This window comes from Pan paniscus, chromosome 1 (genome assembly GCF_029289425.2).
Source record: "Pan paniscus chromosome 1, NHGRI_mPanPan1-v2.0_pri, whole genome shotgun sequence".
Lineage (NCBI taxonomy): Eukaryota > Metazoa > Chordata > Mammalia > Primates > Hominidae > Pan > Pan paniscus.
This window is the reverse complement of record NC_073249.2, coordinates 134329765-134348331: the sequence shown is the minus strand read 5'-3', so window position 1 is coordinate 134348331 and position 18567 is coordinate 134329765. Positions and strand designations below refer to the sequence as shown.

Below are 18567 nucleotides of genomic sequence, written 5' to 3'. Positions count from 1 at the left end.
TAAGCTAGAATTTTAGTTTTATAATTTTTTTCTTTTTTAAAATTGAGATGGGGTCTTGCTATGTTGTCCAGGCTGGTCTCAAACTCCTGGGCTCAAGTGATCTGCCCGCCTCGGCCTCCCAAAGTGCTGGGATTACAGGCGTGAGCCACCACGCCAGGCCAAACTAGAATTTTAATATTTCTCACCTCCTCCCAATCAGGTAGAACATCAATAGACTGGAAGAAGATACTGATAAAGATGTTTCTATTAACAAAAAATTTCACACGCAAAATTTAAGATTTTCCATATGAAGACATTATTATCAAAATCTTCCTCTAACACTTTCAGGGAAGAGGTGAAAAAATATTTAAAAGTCGCATCTTAACCGGGGGCTCACTGACAGATATAGTTCTTAGAATAGAAGGTCATCACCTCAAAGGTCTTATAATTTAATTAAAGTAAAAACAACAGAGACCTTATAAACACATTTCACAACATCAAAGGCTAATTTTATACTTCCATATCAAAACATCAAACAATTTGATGATCATACCAATGGGCTGTAAAAATAATGGCACAAAACTATCTTCCCATGGACTTTTAAAAAGAACCAAGGCAAGAAAGTACTAGTTTACAACCAGAACCCATTCTCTTGTAAAAGAGACTTTTGCGGGAGGGAGGGAGTGTGTGTAAGAAGTAGCATTTCCCATTTTACAGCAAGGCTCAATTAATATTATACCTGGCTAATGAATTGTAAATAAGGTGGTCATCTGATCATGATTAGAATGAGTTGTCAGGGTCTAAGTAAAAAAATCAGACACCCTGGAACCAACCCAAATGCCCATCAATGATAGACTGGATAAAGAAAATGTAGCACATATACACCATGGAATACTATGCAGCCATAAAAAAGGATGAGTTCATGTCCTGTGCAGGTACATGGATGAAGCTGAAAACCATCATTCTCAGCAAACTAACACAGGAACAGAATACCAAACACCACATGTTCTTGCTCATAAGCAGGAGTTGAACAATGAGAACACATGGACACAGGGGAGGGGAACATCACACACTGGGGCCTGTCAGGGGGTGGAGGGCTAGGGAAGGAATAGCATTAGAAGAAATACCTAATGTAGATAACGGGTTAATGGGTGCAGCAAACCACCATGGCACGTGTATACCTATGTAACAAACCTGCATGTTCTGCACATGTATCCCAGAACTTAAAGTATAATAAAAAAAAAAAAAAGTATTCAGTTGAAAAAAAAAATCAGACACCCCTAAATATGAAGTTTAAAAAAAGTATAGTCATTCAAAAGTTGTTTTGGTTTTTCTATCTGGTAGAACTGGGGAGTGAAGAAAGAGATGAAAATGGTATAAGAAAGAACTACATGGAAACAATATTATAAAAAGAGAACAGACTACCTTTGAGATCAGCACTTTATTTACCTGATATGTTCCACTAACTTTCTAAACTCTTTTTTCCGATTCTTCTCTATAGACAATTTTATGCCAACTGCCTGAGACACATGGAGCTAGATTCAAAAACATTTCTTCAGGCATATGAACTATATATTTCCTCAAAAAACAAAGTATAGAAAATACTGCAAATGGCTGGGCGTGGTGGCTCATGCCTGTAATCCCAGCGCTTTGGAAGGCCAATGCAGGTGGATCGCCTGCGCTCAGGAGTTCGAGACCAGCCTGGGCAACATGGTGAAACCCTGTCTCTACCAAAAATACAAAAAATTAGCCAGGCATGGTGGTGTGCACCTGTAGTCCCAGCTACTTAGAAGGCTGAGGTGAGAGGATCGCTTGAGCGTGGGACGTCAAGGCTGCAAATGAGCCAAGATCGTGCCACTGAACTCCAGCTTGAGTGACAGAGGGAGACCCTGTCTAAAAGAAAAGAAAAGAAAATACTGCAGGTATAGGTGAAAGTCTGCTAAAAATCTGTTTTCTGAAAATGCCTTTTGGTATTCCTATATTCATGTACTTAATTTTATAAGAAATTTCTTCAAGAGTAAGGATTGTTCATAGAACTGTGATTTTTTTTTCAATAATATAGTGTGGTGAAATGAACAGGATGGCTTCCCCATCCTCAGATTCTTGATTTGCAGTTCCGAATATTCGTAGTATGTGAAAACCCATACTCTCTCCCCACTCATCAGGATGACGTACTTTTTACTTGCAGTAAAAGTACCCTTACTCATAGTACCTAAAAGAAAAGCAAATAGGGCTGGACGCGGTGGCTCACGCCTGTAATCCTAGCACTTTGGGAGGCTAAGGCAGGTGGATCACGAGGTCAGGAGATCGAGACCATCCTGGCTAACACGGTGAAACCCCATCTTTACTAAAAATACAAAAAATTAGGCGGGCGTGGTGGCGGGCGCCTGTAGTCCCAGCTACTTGGGAGGCTGAGGCAGGAGAATGGCATGCACCTGGGAGGCGGAGCTTGCAGTGAGCCGAGATTGCACCACTGCACTCCAGCCTGGGCGACACAGCGAGACTTCGTCTCAAAAAAAAAAAAAAAGAAAAAGAAAAAAAGCAAAGCAAATAGCAGAGCAGCAGTTGGGTGACAGAATTAAAAAAAAAAAAAAAAAAAAAGGAAGGAAAAAACATCCACAGGGGTCTTTTCTATATATATAAAAAATGTGTAAGTATCTACTTCCATTTGATAAGGAAAAGGTGACAGAAATGGGAATAGAACCTCTAGAAAAGGGAGGAGAGTTGATAAGAGAGAGTTAACATAAGAAAACTGGAGAGACTGTCTCCCTAGAGGCTTTTGAGGAGGACCAAGGCAGGAAAGAGTATTAGTTTAACAGAACCCATTTCCTTGTAAAAGGAGAAAAATAAGGTGGTCATATAATGTCTCGCCAGATCCAAGTCAAAAATCAGACACATTCAAACACAAAGTTTAAAAAGGGAGGAGGGAGTCACTCCATTAAAATTATTTTACTTTTAACCCTTTCTCAAGGGGTTGGGGGTAGGGGGTGGAGGGGAATAAAGAAAGTGAATTGGGGAAATTAGAAAGTGAATTGGCCAATCACTAAGTTCTTTGACTCATGCTTCCACTTATCAACCCCATCCTACAATATCAGCATAAAAGGCAACACAATTTTTCTCAAGTCCCAGCTCCAACAGTGCCACAGACCCTAAACTCAAGAATTCCGTGTTTTATGGAGGGGGGTACAAATTTTATATTTTTAGGGTACATATAGGGTATTTATATGCCCTTCGAATTGAAAATCTGCTTGATTTTCTGGAGAGGAGTAGTTCAAAAGTATAACCCTTGCTTAGAGAAGAAAAAGTCGTATCAGTCAAAGCTTTCTGCAGCTCTAGAGCAACCATAATTAGTTCTAGTGTAATATGTGCTCTATTTAATGTTTGCCTGAGATTACACCCTTGTTGGTCTCAGCATGGAAAGTGTTATTATAGATTGTCTTCTCTGCAACTTTAAAAAACATGCTTAAATGGAATGATAATTTTCTTCTCCATGGAAGTGTTTTCTCCTGATGAGCCACCAACAAATCTAGAAAAAGGGAAGAGCTTGCTCTCCTTCACACTGGAATGAAAGCCACTTCAGTCGCATTATTCTGCTTTTTTGAAATGTCTATTTTTAACTGTAATCTAGTAGGATGGTAAATACATTTATGAATATAAGAAGTACAAACTTTAAACATCTACTGTCCAATAATTGATTTCAATCAATCAGTACTTTAAAAAGCCCCCAACTGCTTACTTTAATTTCAACTTGCTCTTCCATTTCTTTCGTTTTTATTGTAGTGTATTCCTTTTCAAGCCTAAGAAAGGAAAAAAAAAGAGTTAAAGGTAATGTTTTCATTCAAAAGTAGTTATTAATTTACAAAATTTAAAAATACATATGAACATAAAATACAATTTCTTTAGTTTCTTCTAGCTTATAACTTGGAGATATTTGATGTGAGAAAAATCATGTGGCTTCATGAGTTCTTATTAAAAACTCACTTTACAAATGACAAAAATAAAAACCACACAAAAAGAAAATTTACAAACTGAAATGTATTAAGCACAAAATGCAACTTAGTTTACAGATTCTTTTCAGCCCTAAACTTACAAATGAACCATTATTCTTATTTCTCAAATTAAAACACACCTGTAGGTTCAACTGGCTCTTAACTTAAAAATCCTGGTACCAACATTGACTTTGAAAATTTTAATGAGGGAAAGGGGACAACTCTTCCTTATAGAATTCCAATTAATAGACATAGGAGGAATAAGGTTAATATAAAAATCACCATTAGAATTCCACAGTAATAACTACTGTGGGAGGAACCACTAATGGATGCTAAAATTAGTGGGTGAAAGTTTAAGCATAGTCTCAAATTATCTCTCCTAAAATATTTAGTAAGTGTTAAAGGAAAATACTAAATTTACAGTACAGAATCCTAGTAGACTGCACCTGAACTAACTGATTAAGGTTAACATCACCAGTAATACATACTGACATCATGCACCCCTGTTAAGATGTACTGAGTTAAGTGAATTAACACAGGAACAGAAAACCAAAAACCCATGTTCTCCCTTACAACTAGGAGCTAAACACTGGGTACTCATGGACATAAAGATGGGAACAACAGATACTGAGGACTAATAGAAGGCGAAGGCAGGGAGGGGGACAAGGGCTGAAAAACTAACCGTTGGGTACTATGCTTGCTATCTGGGTGATGGGATCATTCATATCTCAAACCTCAGCATCATGCAATATGCCCATGAAATAAATATGTGCATGTACCCCCTGAATTTAAAATAAAGGTCAAAATTATTAAAAAGTAAAAATAATTTAAAACATGACACTGACCACGGTGGATCATGCCTCTAATCCCAGCACTTTGGGGGGCCAAGGGGGGCCAATTGCTTGAGGCCAGGGGTTCAAGACCAGCCTGGGCAACATGGTGAAACCCAGTCTCTACAAAAAATACAAAAATTAGCCAGGTGCGGTGGGTGCATGCCTGTAGTTGCAGGTACTCAGAGGCTGAGGTGGGAGGATTGCTTGAGCCAGGGAGGTCAAGGTTGCAGTGAGCCATGATCTAGCCACTGCACTCCAGCCTGGGACCCTTCCCCCCAACGCCCAGAAAGTGATAAACCATTTTTTAAAAAGAAAAAAGATGTCCTGAAAAGGGCATATCACCTCTGTGGTCTGTCACTGATTGGAGGACAGTAAGCACGATATGCAACTCTATGGTAAGTCTAAAATTACCTTTATAAAAATGTATAGGCCACACAAAAATTAGTACCACCAAATTTTTTTTATCTTGCTCTTGACAAAAAATATCAATACCAAGGTTACTCCAAATATAAACCAGACCAGGCTCCAAATAACTTACAGCTGCTTTCAAAAATAAAATTCTCCCTCAAAGGACAGAAATCTATTACTTATCTCATTTAGCTCACAACAACTTTTTAATATAAGTTGTTATACCCACTCTGGGGTTTAGAAAGCTTGAGAAACTTCTGTATAGTCACAGATTTGACTGCTACGTTACTCTGTCTCTCACTAAAGTGTATCTTAAAACAGCAGTCCCCAACCCCTGGGCAGTGGACCAATACCAGTCTGTGGCCTGTTAGGAACTGGGTCATACAGCAGGAGGTGAACGGCAGGCAAGTGAACATCACTGCCTGAGCTCCACCTCCTGTCAGATCAGTGGCAGCATTAGATTCTCAAAGGAGTGCAAACCCTATTGTGAATTGTGCATGCTGGGGATCTAGGCTGCGGGCTCCTTATGAGAATCTCATGACTGATGATCTGACATGAGGTGGAACAGTTTCAACCTGAAGCCATACCCCCAGCCCCCATAAGTGGAGAAATGGTCTTCCACGAAAGCGGTCCCTAGTGTCAAAAAGGCTGGGGACCACTGTCTTAAAAGACTATAAGATAGCCGACAGAATTTATTAAAGACTCCAAAGAGCTGCAAAACATTTTCAACAGCTGCACTACTGAAATAAGTTTATAGCCTTCACAAATGACTACTCTGAAGTAGTTATCATTATGCAATATGTAAAAATATCACTCATTTATACACCTAAAAATAAACCCTACTTATTTAACTCCACTGATAGTGTTTTTCAATAAACTTAATTTAAAAAAGAAATATTTGGTTTACAAAAAGATTATGAAGATAGTACAGAGATTCCATGTATCCCATCCCAGTTTCCCCTATTATTAACATGTTACAGTAGTATGGTACATTGTTATAATTAATGAACCAATATTAACACATTGCTGTTACCTAAAGCCCATGACAGTTTTGATGAGAACCTTGACAGTTTTGAGGAGTACTGGTCAGGTATTTTGTAGTTATCATTATGTGATCTTCAAAAGGGACCATTACGTCCTTCAAATGGGATTTGTCTCATGTTTTTCTCATGATTATACTGGGGTTATTGGGTTTTCAGGAGGAAGACCACAGACATAAATGCCATTTTCATTATCTCATACTAGGGGTACAAACTATCAACAGAACATCACTATTGATGTTGACCTTGATCACCTGGCTGAAGGAGTACACACCAGGTTTTTCCAGTGTAAAGTTATGTGTTCCCCCTTCACTGATAGTGTTTTTAGACCCGCATTATGATTTGTCTAAATTACTGGAAAATATAATTGTTCTTTCTATGGCCAGTTTCATAACTCAATGTTTTCTATACACTATTAACAGAGTGATCTTTTTTTAAAATGTTGATTTGGATCATGCCACACCCAGCGTGTCAGTGGTTACTCATCACCTTCAGACTAAATTTCAAAGGCTTACAAAAAAGTAATCAAAGCTCTCTGGAGAAATAGCTCATTACTGCGCAGGAGCCAAGAAGGTATAAGTTGAACCTGGAATATTTTATTGCCCCAAAGAAAGGAAATTCCCAAAGAATAATGGGAAAAATATCAATAGAACAAAGCACCCAGGTTGCAAGGGTTCCCACTGGACAAATCAGGGATAATTTAATAGTAATGGATTATAGCTCACTGAATAAAATAATCCATGAATTCACACTGATGGAAATAAATGAATAAATAAATGAGGGTGAAGGGAAAGCTCTTCCTTACAGTAGAATGCTGATTAATAAATAAAGAATGAGGGAATGGGAAAATCATAAATGGATATAAAACTGGTATGGTTAAGTTTGGTAAAGAAAGAGGTTACTACATAATCTCAAAGTAGCCTGCCACAAATTACTTATTACAAAAGGGGAAATAATAACTTTACAGTAGTAAAACCCAGCAAACACCACCTTAATCAAGTGACCAAAGCTAACATTACCAGTTCTGAGAGAAAGTAATATCATCTATATCGTATGGTGAAATGAGAAGATATAATATCAGGGGTATACCTGCCAAAAATGCACAACCTGAATCTAATCCTGGGGAAATCCCAGAAAAACTCAGACTTTGAGATTTTCTACAAAATAATTGGCCTGTACACTCTTTAAATATATTAGAAACACAAAGACGGAGGAAATATGTCAGATTAAAGAAAACCAAATAGGTATCAACACCTAAATCCTACACATGATCCTAGAGCGGACCCTGGACAGAGGGGTGGGGAGATAGTTATACAGCATATTATTGGGACAGCATATATACAGCATATATTGGTGATAAAATCTGAACATACACTGTGGATTAGATAATAGTATTGTATCTATTAGGTTGGTCCAAAAGTAACTGGTTTTTGCCGTTGAAAGTAATGCAAAAACTGCAATTACTTTTGCACCAACCTAATATAATTTCCTTGTTTTGATTAACTACTGGGTTTATGTTAAAGGAGAGAAAAGTTGTTGTTCATAGGAAGTACACATTCAAGTATTTACAGATAAAGGGCACAATATCTCAATTTACTCTCAAATGGATCTCCCCCAAAATGGGAATGGATTTTACACACACACACTATATTTATATACGCATACAGAGGAGAGAGGATAATAAAGCAAATGGGATGAAATGTAAACAATTGGTGAATCTTGGTAAAGAGTATATCGTACCCCCTTAAGTTTAAAAGTATACCAACATAAAAATTCATCAAAAAAAAGTCAAAGGCTAAGATTCAACTCTTAGAACTGTCATGTAGTAAGGGAACCTATGAGCCTTTGTACCTATTACCGTTCTTCTTAAAATGCCCTCCTTCTCTTCACCTGGCCAACCTTCATTACAGCAAAGAGTAAAACTTTTAAAACCAGATCATGTCACTTTTCTCAAAATCCTCTACTGGTTTCCCCTCAGATGTGGAAAAAGTCTGACCCATGAGGAGGACAATAACCAACAAAACGTTTGACAATGACGAAAACGTGCTAGATCTGTATTGTCCAATAGAGTAGCCATTAGCCACATGTGAGTGACTAATTAGCACTTGAAATATAACTGATGAAATAAATTTTAATCATATTTAGACTAAATAGTCACATATGGGTAATGGCTACCACAGTAGGTGGCATTGCTCTAAATACCCCTAGCACCCTACCATGTTTCTGACTTCACTGCTCACCACACTCCTATTTGCCTATGCTACTACAGTCCCATCGGTTTTCTTCCTTTTCATTTTTGCAGAGATGGGGTTTTACTATGTTGCCCAGGCTGGTCTCAAACTCCTAGGCTCAATGGATCCTCCCACCTCAGCCTCTCAAAGTGCTGGGATTATAGGTGTGAGCCACTGTGCCCGGCCTCTCACTGGTTTTCTATTCCTTGAATGTATCAATCACATTCTTGCCTCAGTCTTTACATTTACTGTTATTGTACTGTAGGACACACTTCCCCCAGATAATCCCATGACTCGCACTCTTACTTCCCTCTGGTGTCGGCTCAAATAGTATCTTACCGGCCTGTGAGCCCTATCTCTGCGTGCCCTGTCTAAAAGAGTGCTCATCTCTCCATGTCCTTTATCTGGCTTTGTTTTCTTCATGGCACTTTCACTGATGGATGTTACACTGTATATCATTCTGTCAGTCTTCTGTATTTCAGTAAGTTCCATATCAGCAGGGATTTTCTGTTGCAGGCATAATTTAACTCTAGCAATTAGAAACAACAGTCTTTGGCCAGGCATGGTGGCTCATGCCTGTAATCCCAGCACTTTGGGAGGCCGAGGTGGGTGGATCACCTGAGGTCAGGAGTTCGAGACCAGCCTGGCCAACATAGCGAAACCCAGTCTCTACTAAAAATTTTTTAAAAATTAGCTGGACATGGTGGCATGCGCCTGTAGTCCCAGCTACTCAGGAGGCTGAGGCTTGAACCTTGGAGGAGGTTGCAATGAGCCAAGATCGCACCATTGTACTCCAGCCTGCAAGACTTCGTCTCAAAAAAAAAGAAACAAAGGTCTTCAAAATTGTACTCAGGTATCATCTCCTTCAGAGAACTACCTGAAACTTCCTCCTCTGCCATCATCCTATGCCATCCTGTGGTCCTATTTTTCTGCTCATGTATCTGCTAAAAGAATGTTTCCTCATATACATTTTAAAGACTTCTAAATTTTGTTTTATCTCAAGTGTAAATATAGTTAAAAAGGACATACAGTTGTAATTTATATGTACTTTAAAATTTTTCCACTGCAACTTAAGTGACATTTATCTTCTTTATGGATGTCTACTCTAGGACCTAACTGGCAAAGGGAGTCATTATTACTAAACCAATGAGCCAAATTACATTTACTTCCTGTCATTAAAGTGTTGCCTTCACTTTTCAATTCAAATAAACATGAGTTAATAATCTGCCCCATGATCACAATTCTACTTCTGAATTCTAATTCAGAAATTTTTTCTGAATTCTAATTCAGAACACCAATATTTGCTGTTCTGCAGTCTCCGCTGCTGATACCCATGCAAACAGGGTCTGGAGTGGACCTCCAGCAAACTCCAAAAGATCTGCAGCTGAGGGTTCTGACTGTTAGAAGAAAAACTAACAAACAGAAAGAAATCGCATCATCAACAAAAAGGACTTCCATACCAAAACCCCATCCATAGGTCACCAACATCAAAGACCAAAGGTAGATAAAACCACAAAGATGAGGAGAAACCAGAGAAGCTAAAAATTCCAAAACACAGAGCACCTCTTCGCCTCCAAAGGATCACAGCTCCTCGCCAGCAAGGGAACAAAACTGGACGGAGAATGAGTCTGACGAGTTGACAGAAGGAGGCTTCACAAGTTTGGTAATAACAAACTTCTCTGAGCTAAAGGAGCATGCTCTAACCCATCACAAGGAAGCTAAAAACCTTGAAAAAAGGTTAGATGATTGGCTAACTAGAATAAACACTATAGAGAAGACCTTAAATGACCTGATGGAGCTGAAAACCATGGCACAAGAACTTCGTGACACATGCACAAGCTTCAATAGTTGATTCGATCAAGTGGAAGAAAGTGACTGAAGATGAAATTAATGAAATAAAACGAAAAGACAAGATGAGAGAAAAAAAGAGTGAAAAGAAATGAACAAAGACTCCAAGAAATATGGGAGTATGTGAAAAGACCAAATATACATTTGATTGTTGTACCAGAAAGTGATGGGGACAATGGAACCAAGTTAGAAAACACTCTTCACGATATTATCCAAAAGAACTTCCCTAACCTAGCAAGGCAGGACAACATTCAAATTGAGGAAAAACAGAGAACACCACAAAGATACTCCTCGAGAAGAGCAATCCCAAGACACATAAATGTCAGATTTGCCAAGGTTGAAATGAAGGAAAAAATGTTAAGGGCAGCCACAGAGAAAGGTCGGGTTACCCACAAAGGGAAGCCCATCAGACTAACAGCGGATCTCTAGGCAGAAACCCTACAAGCCAGAAGAGATTGGGGGCCAATATTCAACATTCTTAAAGAAAAGAATTTTCAACCCAGAATCTCATATCCAGCCAAACTAAGCTTCAGAAGTGAAGGAGAAATAAAATCCTTTACAGACACGGAAATGCTGAGAGATTTTGTCACCACCAGGCCTGCCTTACAAGAGCTCCTGAAGGAAGCACTGAACATGGAAAGGAACAACTGGTGCCAGCCACTGCAAAAACATGACAAATTGTAAAGACCAGTGACACTGTGAAGAAACTGAATCAATTAATGGGCAAAATAACCAGCTAACATCACAATGACAGGGTCAAATTCAAACATAACAATATTAACCTTAAATGTAAATGGGCTAAATGCTCCAATTAAAAGACACAGACTGGCAAATTAGATAAAGAGTCAAGACCCATCAGTGTGCTGTATTCAGGAGACCCACCTCACATGCAAAGACACACATAGGCTCAAAGTAAAGGGATGGAGGAAGATCTACCAAGCAATTGGAAAGCAAAAAAAAAAGCATGGGTTGCAATCCTAGTCTCTGATAAAACAAACTTTAAACCAACAAAGATAAAAAGAGACAAAGAAGGTCACTACATAATGGTAAAGGGATCAATTCAACAAGATGAGCTAACTATCCTAAATATACATGCACCCAATACAGGAGCACCCAGATTCATAAAGCAAGTCCTGAGAGACCTACAAAGAGACTTAGACTCCTACACAATAATAATGGGAGACTTTAACACCCCACTGTCAATACTAGACAGATCAACACGACAGAAGGTTAACAAGGATATCCAGGACTTGAACTCAGCTCTGGACCAAGCAGACCTACTAGATATCTACAGAACTCTCCACCCCAAATCAACAGAATATACATTCTTCTCAGCACCACATGGCACTTATTCCAAAATTGACCACATAGTTGGAAGTAAAGCACTCCTCAGCAAATGTAAAAGAACAGAAATCACAACAAACGGTCTCTCAGACAACAGTGCAATTAAATTAGAACTCAGGATTCAGAAATTCACTCAAAACGCACAACTATATGGAAACTGAACAACCTGCTCCTGAATGACTACTGGGTACATAACAAAATGAAGGCAGAAATAAAGATGTTCTTTGAAACCAGTGAGAACAAACACAATGTACCAGAATCTCTGGGACACATTTAAAGCAGTGTGTAGAGGGAAATTTATAGCACTAAATGCCCACAAGAGAAAGCAGAAAAGATCTAAAATTGACACACTAACATCACAATGAAAAGAACTAGAGATGCAAGAGCAAACACATTCAAAAGCTAGCAGAAGGCAAGAAATAACTAAGATCAGAGCAGAACTGAAGGAAATAGAGACACAAAAATCCCTTCAAAAAATCAATGAATTCAGGAGCTGGTTTTTTGAAGAGATTAACAAAATAGACCACTAGCAACACTAATAAAGAAGGAAAGAGGGAAGAATCAAATGATGCAATAAAAAATGATAAAGGGGATATCACCACTGATCCCACAGAAATAAACAACCATCAGAGAATACCATAAATACCTCTGTGCAAATAAACTAGAAAATCTAGAAGAAATGGATAAAATCCTGGAAACATACACCCTCCCAAGACTAAACCAGGAAGAAGTAGAATCTCTGAATAGACCAATTAACAGGTTCTGAAATTGAGGCAATAATCAACAGCCTACCAACCAAAAAAAGTCCAGGACCTGATGGATTCACAGTCAAATTCTTCCAGAGGTACAAAAAGGAGCTTGCACCATTCCTTCCTAAACCATTTCAATCAACAGAAAAAGAGGGAATCCACCTTAGCTCATTTTATGAGGCTAGCATCATCCTGATACCAAAGCCTGGTAGAGACACAACAAAAAAAAGAGAATTTTAGGCCAATACCCCGATGAACACTGATGTGAAAATCCTCAATAAAATATTGGCAAACCGAATACAGCAGCACATCAAAAAGCTTATCCACCATGATCAAGTCGGCTTCATCCCTGGGATGCAAGGCTGGTTCAACATACGAAAATCAATAAACATAATCCACCACGTAAACAGAACCAACGACAAAAACCACATGATTATCTCAATAGACGCAGAAAAGGCCTTTGACAAAAGTCAACAGCCTTCATGCTAAAAACTCTCAATAAACTAGGTATTGATGGAACGTATCTCAAAATAATGAGCTATTTATGACAAACCGGGTTCATAGCCAATATCATACTGAATGGGCAAAAGCTGGAAGCATTCCCTTTGAAAACCTGCACAAGGCAAGGATGCCCTCTCTCACCACTCCTATTCAACATAGTGTTGGAAGTTCTGGCCAGGGCAATCAGGCAAGAGAAAGAAATAAAGAGTATTCAATTAGGAAAAGAGGAAGTCAAATTGTCCCTGTTTGCAGATGACATGGTTGGATATTTAGAAAACCCCATCATCTCAGTGCAAAATCTCCTTAAGCTGATAAGCAACTTCAGCAAAGTCTCAGGATACAAAATCAATGTGCAAAAATCACAAGTATTTCTATACACCAATAATAGACAAACAGCCAAATCATGAGTGAACTCCCATTCACAATTACTACAAAGAGAATAAAATACCTGGGAATACAACTTACAAGGGATGTGAAGGACCTCTTCAAGGAGAACTACAAATCACTGCTCAATGAAATAAGAGGACACAAACAAATGGAAGAACATTCCATGCTCATGGATTGGAAGAATCAATATCACGAAAATGGCCATACTGCCCAAGGTAATTTATAGATTCAATGCCACCCCCATCAAGCTACCATTGGCTTTCGTCACAGAATTAGAAAAAACTACTTTAAAGTTCATATGGAACCAAAAAAGAGCCCACATTGCCGAAACAATCCTAAGCAAAAAGAACAAAGCTGGAGGCATCACACTACCTGACTTCAAACTATACTACAAGGCTACAGAAACCAAAACAGCATGGTACTGGTACCAAAACAGATATATAGACCAATGGAACAGAACAGAGGCCTCAGAAATAACACTACACATCTACAACCATCTGCTCTTTGACAAATCTGACAAAAACAAAAAATGGGAAAAGGGTTCCCTATTTAATAAATGATGCTGGGAAAACTGGCTAGCTATATGTAGAAAGCTGAAACTGGATCCCTTCCTCACACCTTACACAAAAATTAATTCAAGATGGATTAAAGACTTAAATGTTAGACCTAACACCATAAAAACCCTAGAAGAAAACCTAGGCAGTACCATTCAGGACATAGGCATGGGCAAAGACTTCATGACTAAAACACCAAAAGCAATGGCAACAAAAGCCAAAATTGACAAATGGGATCTAATTAAACTAAAGAGCTTCTGCACAGCAGAAGAAACTATCACCAGAGTGAACAGGCAACCTAAAGAATGGGAGAAAATCTTTGCAATCTACCCATCTGACAAAGGGCTAATATCCAGCATCTACAAAGAACTTAAACAAATTTACAAGAAAAAGACAACTCCATCAAAAAGTGGGCCAAGGATATGAACAAATACTTCTCAAAAGAAGACATTTATGCAGCCAACAGACATGTGATAAAATGCTCATCACCACTGGTCATCACAGAATGCAAATCAAAACCACAATGAGATACCATCTCATGCCAGTTAGATGGTGATCATTAAAAAGTCAGGAAACAACAGATGCTGGAGAGGATGTGAAGAAATAGGAATGCTTTTACACTGTTGGTGGGAGTGTAAATTAGTTCAACCATTGTGGAAGGCAGTGTGGCAATTCCTCAAGGATCTAGAACTAGAAATACCATTTGATCCAGCAATCCCATTACTGGGTATATACCCAAAGGATTATAAATTATGCTATTATAAAGACACATGCACATGTATATTTATTGCGGCACTATTTACAATAGCAAAGACTTGGAACCAACCCAAATGTCCATCAATGATGGACTGGATTAAGAAAATGTGGTGCATATACACCATGGGATACTATGCAGCCATAAAAAAGGATGGGTTCATGTCCTTTGCAGGGACATGGATGAAGCTGGAAACCATGATTCTACAAACTATCGCAAGGACAGAAAACCAAACACCGCATGTTCTCACTCATAGGTGGGAGCTGAACAAAACCTGTACGTTGTGCACATGTACCCTAGAACTTAAAGTATAATAATAATAATAAAGAAAACTTCCATTTTTCTTGCTTTGCTCTCTCAGGGGATGCTCTCTCAGGGGATACTCCCTCAGGAGCAAGTCTTTCTGAAATTGTTCATTTTGTTTGGAGTCACAGAGATTTTTTATAAACTAAAGTAAGGTACCATAGTAAGATCTAGGTTGGGTGACAGGTTTTCCTTCCTTCCTTTAATAAAGTGGGAGAAGGTATGCTGTAAAAAGGAAGGTGCGAAGAAGAACCGAGGCACCTCTACTACAGAAATGTTATCAGAAAGATAAATTGTAGGAAAGACTATAGATAGAAATTGAAAGTCTACTTAACCAAGCTCTGAACATTTTCCTGACACCCAGCAGACTGTGTATGCCAGTGTGAAGACATACGGGTTAGGTATCTCTAACATATAATTTTAATAATCTGTTACATATTTGCACCTAACAAGCCATTTACTTTTCTGTGCTGCTACCCTCCAACCAACAGGAAGCTTGAGCATTTTTGAGAGGTAGGTCCAATTGTTGAGTTTATTATATATTCCAAAACTGATACTTAGTAGAAATGGACAAGACTTATCTTTTAATGCTGACAAAAGATTACAACCCAGATTATAAACAACTAGTAATCACTAACAAGTCAAAGCAGTATGAAGTAGACACTGCAGTAGAAAAGGGAGGAAAAAAATAGAAGAAAAACATGAGGCCAATAAACATATGAAAAGATGCTTACACTTATTAACAATCAGGGAAATGTAAATTAAGTGGAAAATGAGACATTTTATACTGGCCACAATGAGAACACATACACTGCTGGGTTAGACTATAAATTAGTGTCACTTTGGCAAAATTCTGTGATGCTGAACACAGCTTACTTTGCAACCTTAAAACATTCTGAATATAAGCCTGTAAGTCCTTAATAATGCCCCCTGCTACTGGTAAAAATTAAGTAGATTGGCAAAAATTAAGAATAACCAAGCATTGATGACAAAGTAGAACAATGAGACTTTTTTTTTAGACAGGGTCTCACTCTGTCACTCAGGCTGGAGTGTAGTGGCACAATCATGGATCACTGCAGCCAGGACTGCCCAGGCTCAAGTGATCCTCCCACCTTGGCCTCTTGAGTAGCTGGGACCACAGGTGTGCTGGTGCCACCACATCCAGCTAATTTTTCTTTTTTTGTAGAGACAAAGTTTCACCATGTTGCCTAGGCTGGTCTCAAACTCCTAGGCTCAAACAATCTGCCTGCCTCAGCCTCCTAAAGTGAAAGGACTACAGGTGTTAAACCACTGCACGTGGCCACAATAAGAACTCATACACTGCCGGGTTAGACTATAGATTAGTGTCACTTTGGCAAAATTTTGTGATGTTGAACACAGCTTACTTTGCAACCTTAAAACATTCTGAATATAGGCTGTAAGTCGTTAATAATGCCACCTGCAAAAGAATAGACTAATTTAAAAGAACACCATTCCCACTAACTCTGGAAATTGGTAATTAAAGGGAATAATGAAGTTGTTTTGTTTTGTTTAAGAGAGAGGGTCTCACTCTGTCACCCAGGCTGGAGTGCAGTGCTGTGATCACAGCTCACTGCAGCCTCCAACTCCAGACTCAAGCAATCTTCCCACCTCAGCCTATGGAAAAGCCAGGACTATAGGCACCTGGTTAGCTTATTTTATTTCTTGCAGAGATGGGGTCTCGCTATGTTGCCCAGGCTGGTCTCAAACTCCCAGGCTCAAGCGATCCTCTTGCCTGGGCCTCCCAAAGTGCTGGTATTGTGGGTGTGAGCCACCAGGCCTGGCTGAAATAATGAAGTGTTTATATGTGTTTCCAGTAGAATGAAGTTAGCTGCAGTTAAAGAAGAAAAGGTTATGAAGAAAGCTAACTGATAAATCTAAGAAGAATAACATTTTTAAAATCATGCTTTTGTTATCCTAAATGAAATAATTTAACATGAAAAGTATCCCCAATGATACTTTTTTTTTTTTTGGAGACAGGGTCTCACTCTATTGCCAAGGCTGAAGTACAGTGACACAATCACAGTTCACTGCATCCTAGACTTCTCAAGTGATTCTCCCAACTTAGTATCTTGAGTAGCTGGAACGAAAGGTGTACACCACCACACCTGGCTAACTTTTGGTCTTTTTTTTTTCTATACAGTCAGGATTTCACCATGTTGCCCAGGCTGGTCTTGAATTCCTGGCCTCAAGTGATCTGCCTACCTCGGCCTCCCAAAGTACTGGGATTATAGGTGTGAGCCACTGTGCCTGGCCCTCAATAATAACTTTTGAGCAGACTGAGCCAAGAGGTGGAAGGTCATAATGAACTGGATATTCTTACAATGCCAAAGTATCAACTTACAAAGTACTTACTGGGTGCCAAGAGGGAAAACATAACCTCATAATAAAGAAATCTGTCATTACCTTAATCTAGTCACCAATCATGGCATCTCTAATAACAGTGAGACAGACATTATGCATCTTTTAAGATGAATAAAGTACATGGTATCACCTATTAAGTATTCTTGCCAGAAATGTTTGCACTTAATTAGATTAAGTCTTCACATTAGCTCCCAGTTTATAGAAAACACAAGAGATACAGAAGTTAAATGAGATAACAAGGAAATAATCAGATGAATCCTTCAGGTTGGATATTCTCGGTAAAACTGACTTGGTCTCTTCAACAAGCCAATATATTAAAAAAGAAGATTGGAATAGGTGGTGCTGATCTAAATTTTTAAAAATGTAAGTGAACAACTGAATACAATGAAATCAATGGCAAAGACATTTTTGGCACAACTGAGGAAATGTGAACATAGACTGAGTATTAGGCAGTATTATGGAACTACTGTTAAGTGGTGGAAGCAATGTGGTAAAGGAGGCAAATTACTTTATGGACATGAATACTGATGTATTAAAGAGTGAAGTGTCACAATTTCTGAGCTTTACTTTGAAAAAAATAAATATGACAAATATTAATGATATTTACTTTGAAATACTTTGAAAAAAATAAATATGACAAAATATTAACAGTTGTTAAATACAGACAATAAGCAATGGATATTTATTATTCTATTTTTGTTATGTCTGAAAATTTTCCCAAGTGAAAAAAAGCAAATAGAATGTGATCTGTAGCTAATGAGTAAAATCTATTCTTTCCTTCACAGCTAAGCTTCATAAAAGGAAAATGAAATGCTATGTTGAGGAAGGTTTTGTTTTGTTGCTTCTAAGTCAGAACTCAAAATTATCTTCTTAGATTGAAGAAAATGAAACAACAGAGAGAGAGGTTGAAGATAGAGGAGAGAAGGAATAATTAATGGAGCAAAGACCTGGAAGAGATGGAAATGAGTAACATCACGTATTCTGAATTAGCATTATAAAGGAAAAAAAATACTGTATTCTAAAAAGAGAAGAAAAAGAACATAGCTAAGTCTACAAGCTGGAAGACAGCAAGTTTAGGAAGTTTGGAAATGACTGCTGAATTAGGAATAAGGTAATCTGGTGAGAGTTACATATGGCAAAAAGGGGATGGGAGTTTGGGAAGAATGGTAAGGTTTGAAGTAACCACTGTGAGGAATGAGATAATTAATCAAAGTCAATATAAATATACATGGAAGGCCACTGGAAACATAATTTACTGTCAGCAA

General features: G+C 38.3%; 1 protein-coding gene across 5 annotated transcripts in view; it reads right to left on the bottom strand.

The window, feature by feature from the left end:
• Positions 1-18567, bottom strand: part of EVI5 (ecotropic viral integration site 5) — a 285495-nt gene that overhangs the window by 164824 nt on the left and 102104 nt on the right. For all 5 annotated transcript variants that reach the window (XM_063606865.1, XM_034931223.3, XM_034931216.3 and 2 more), the window contains one exon: positions 3716-3776. In XM_063606865.1, the coding sequence (XP_063462935.1) occupies positions 3716-3776 (61 nt within the window). The remainder of the gene's footprint in view (positions 1-3715; positions 3777-18567) is intronic.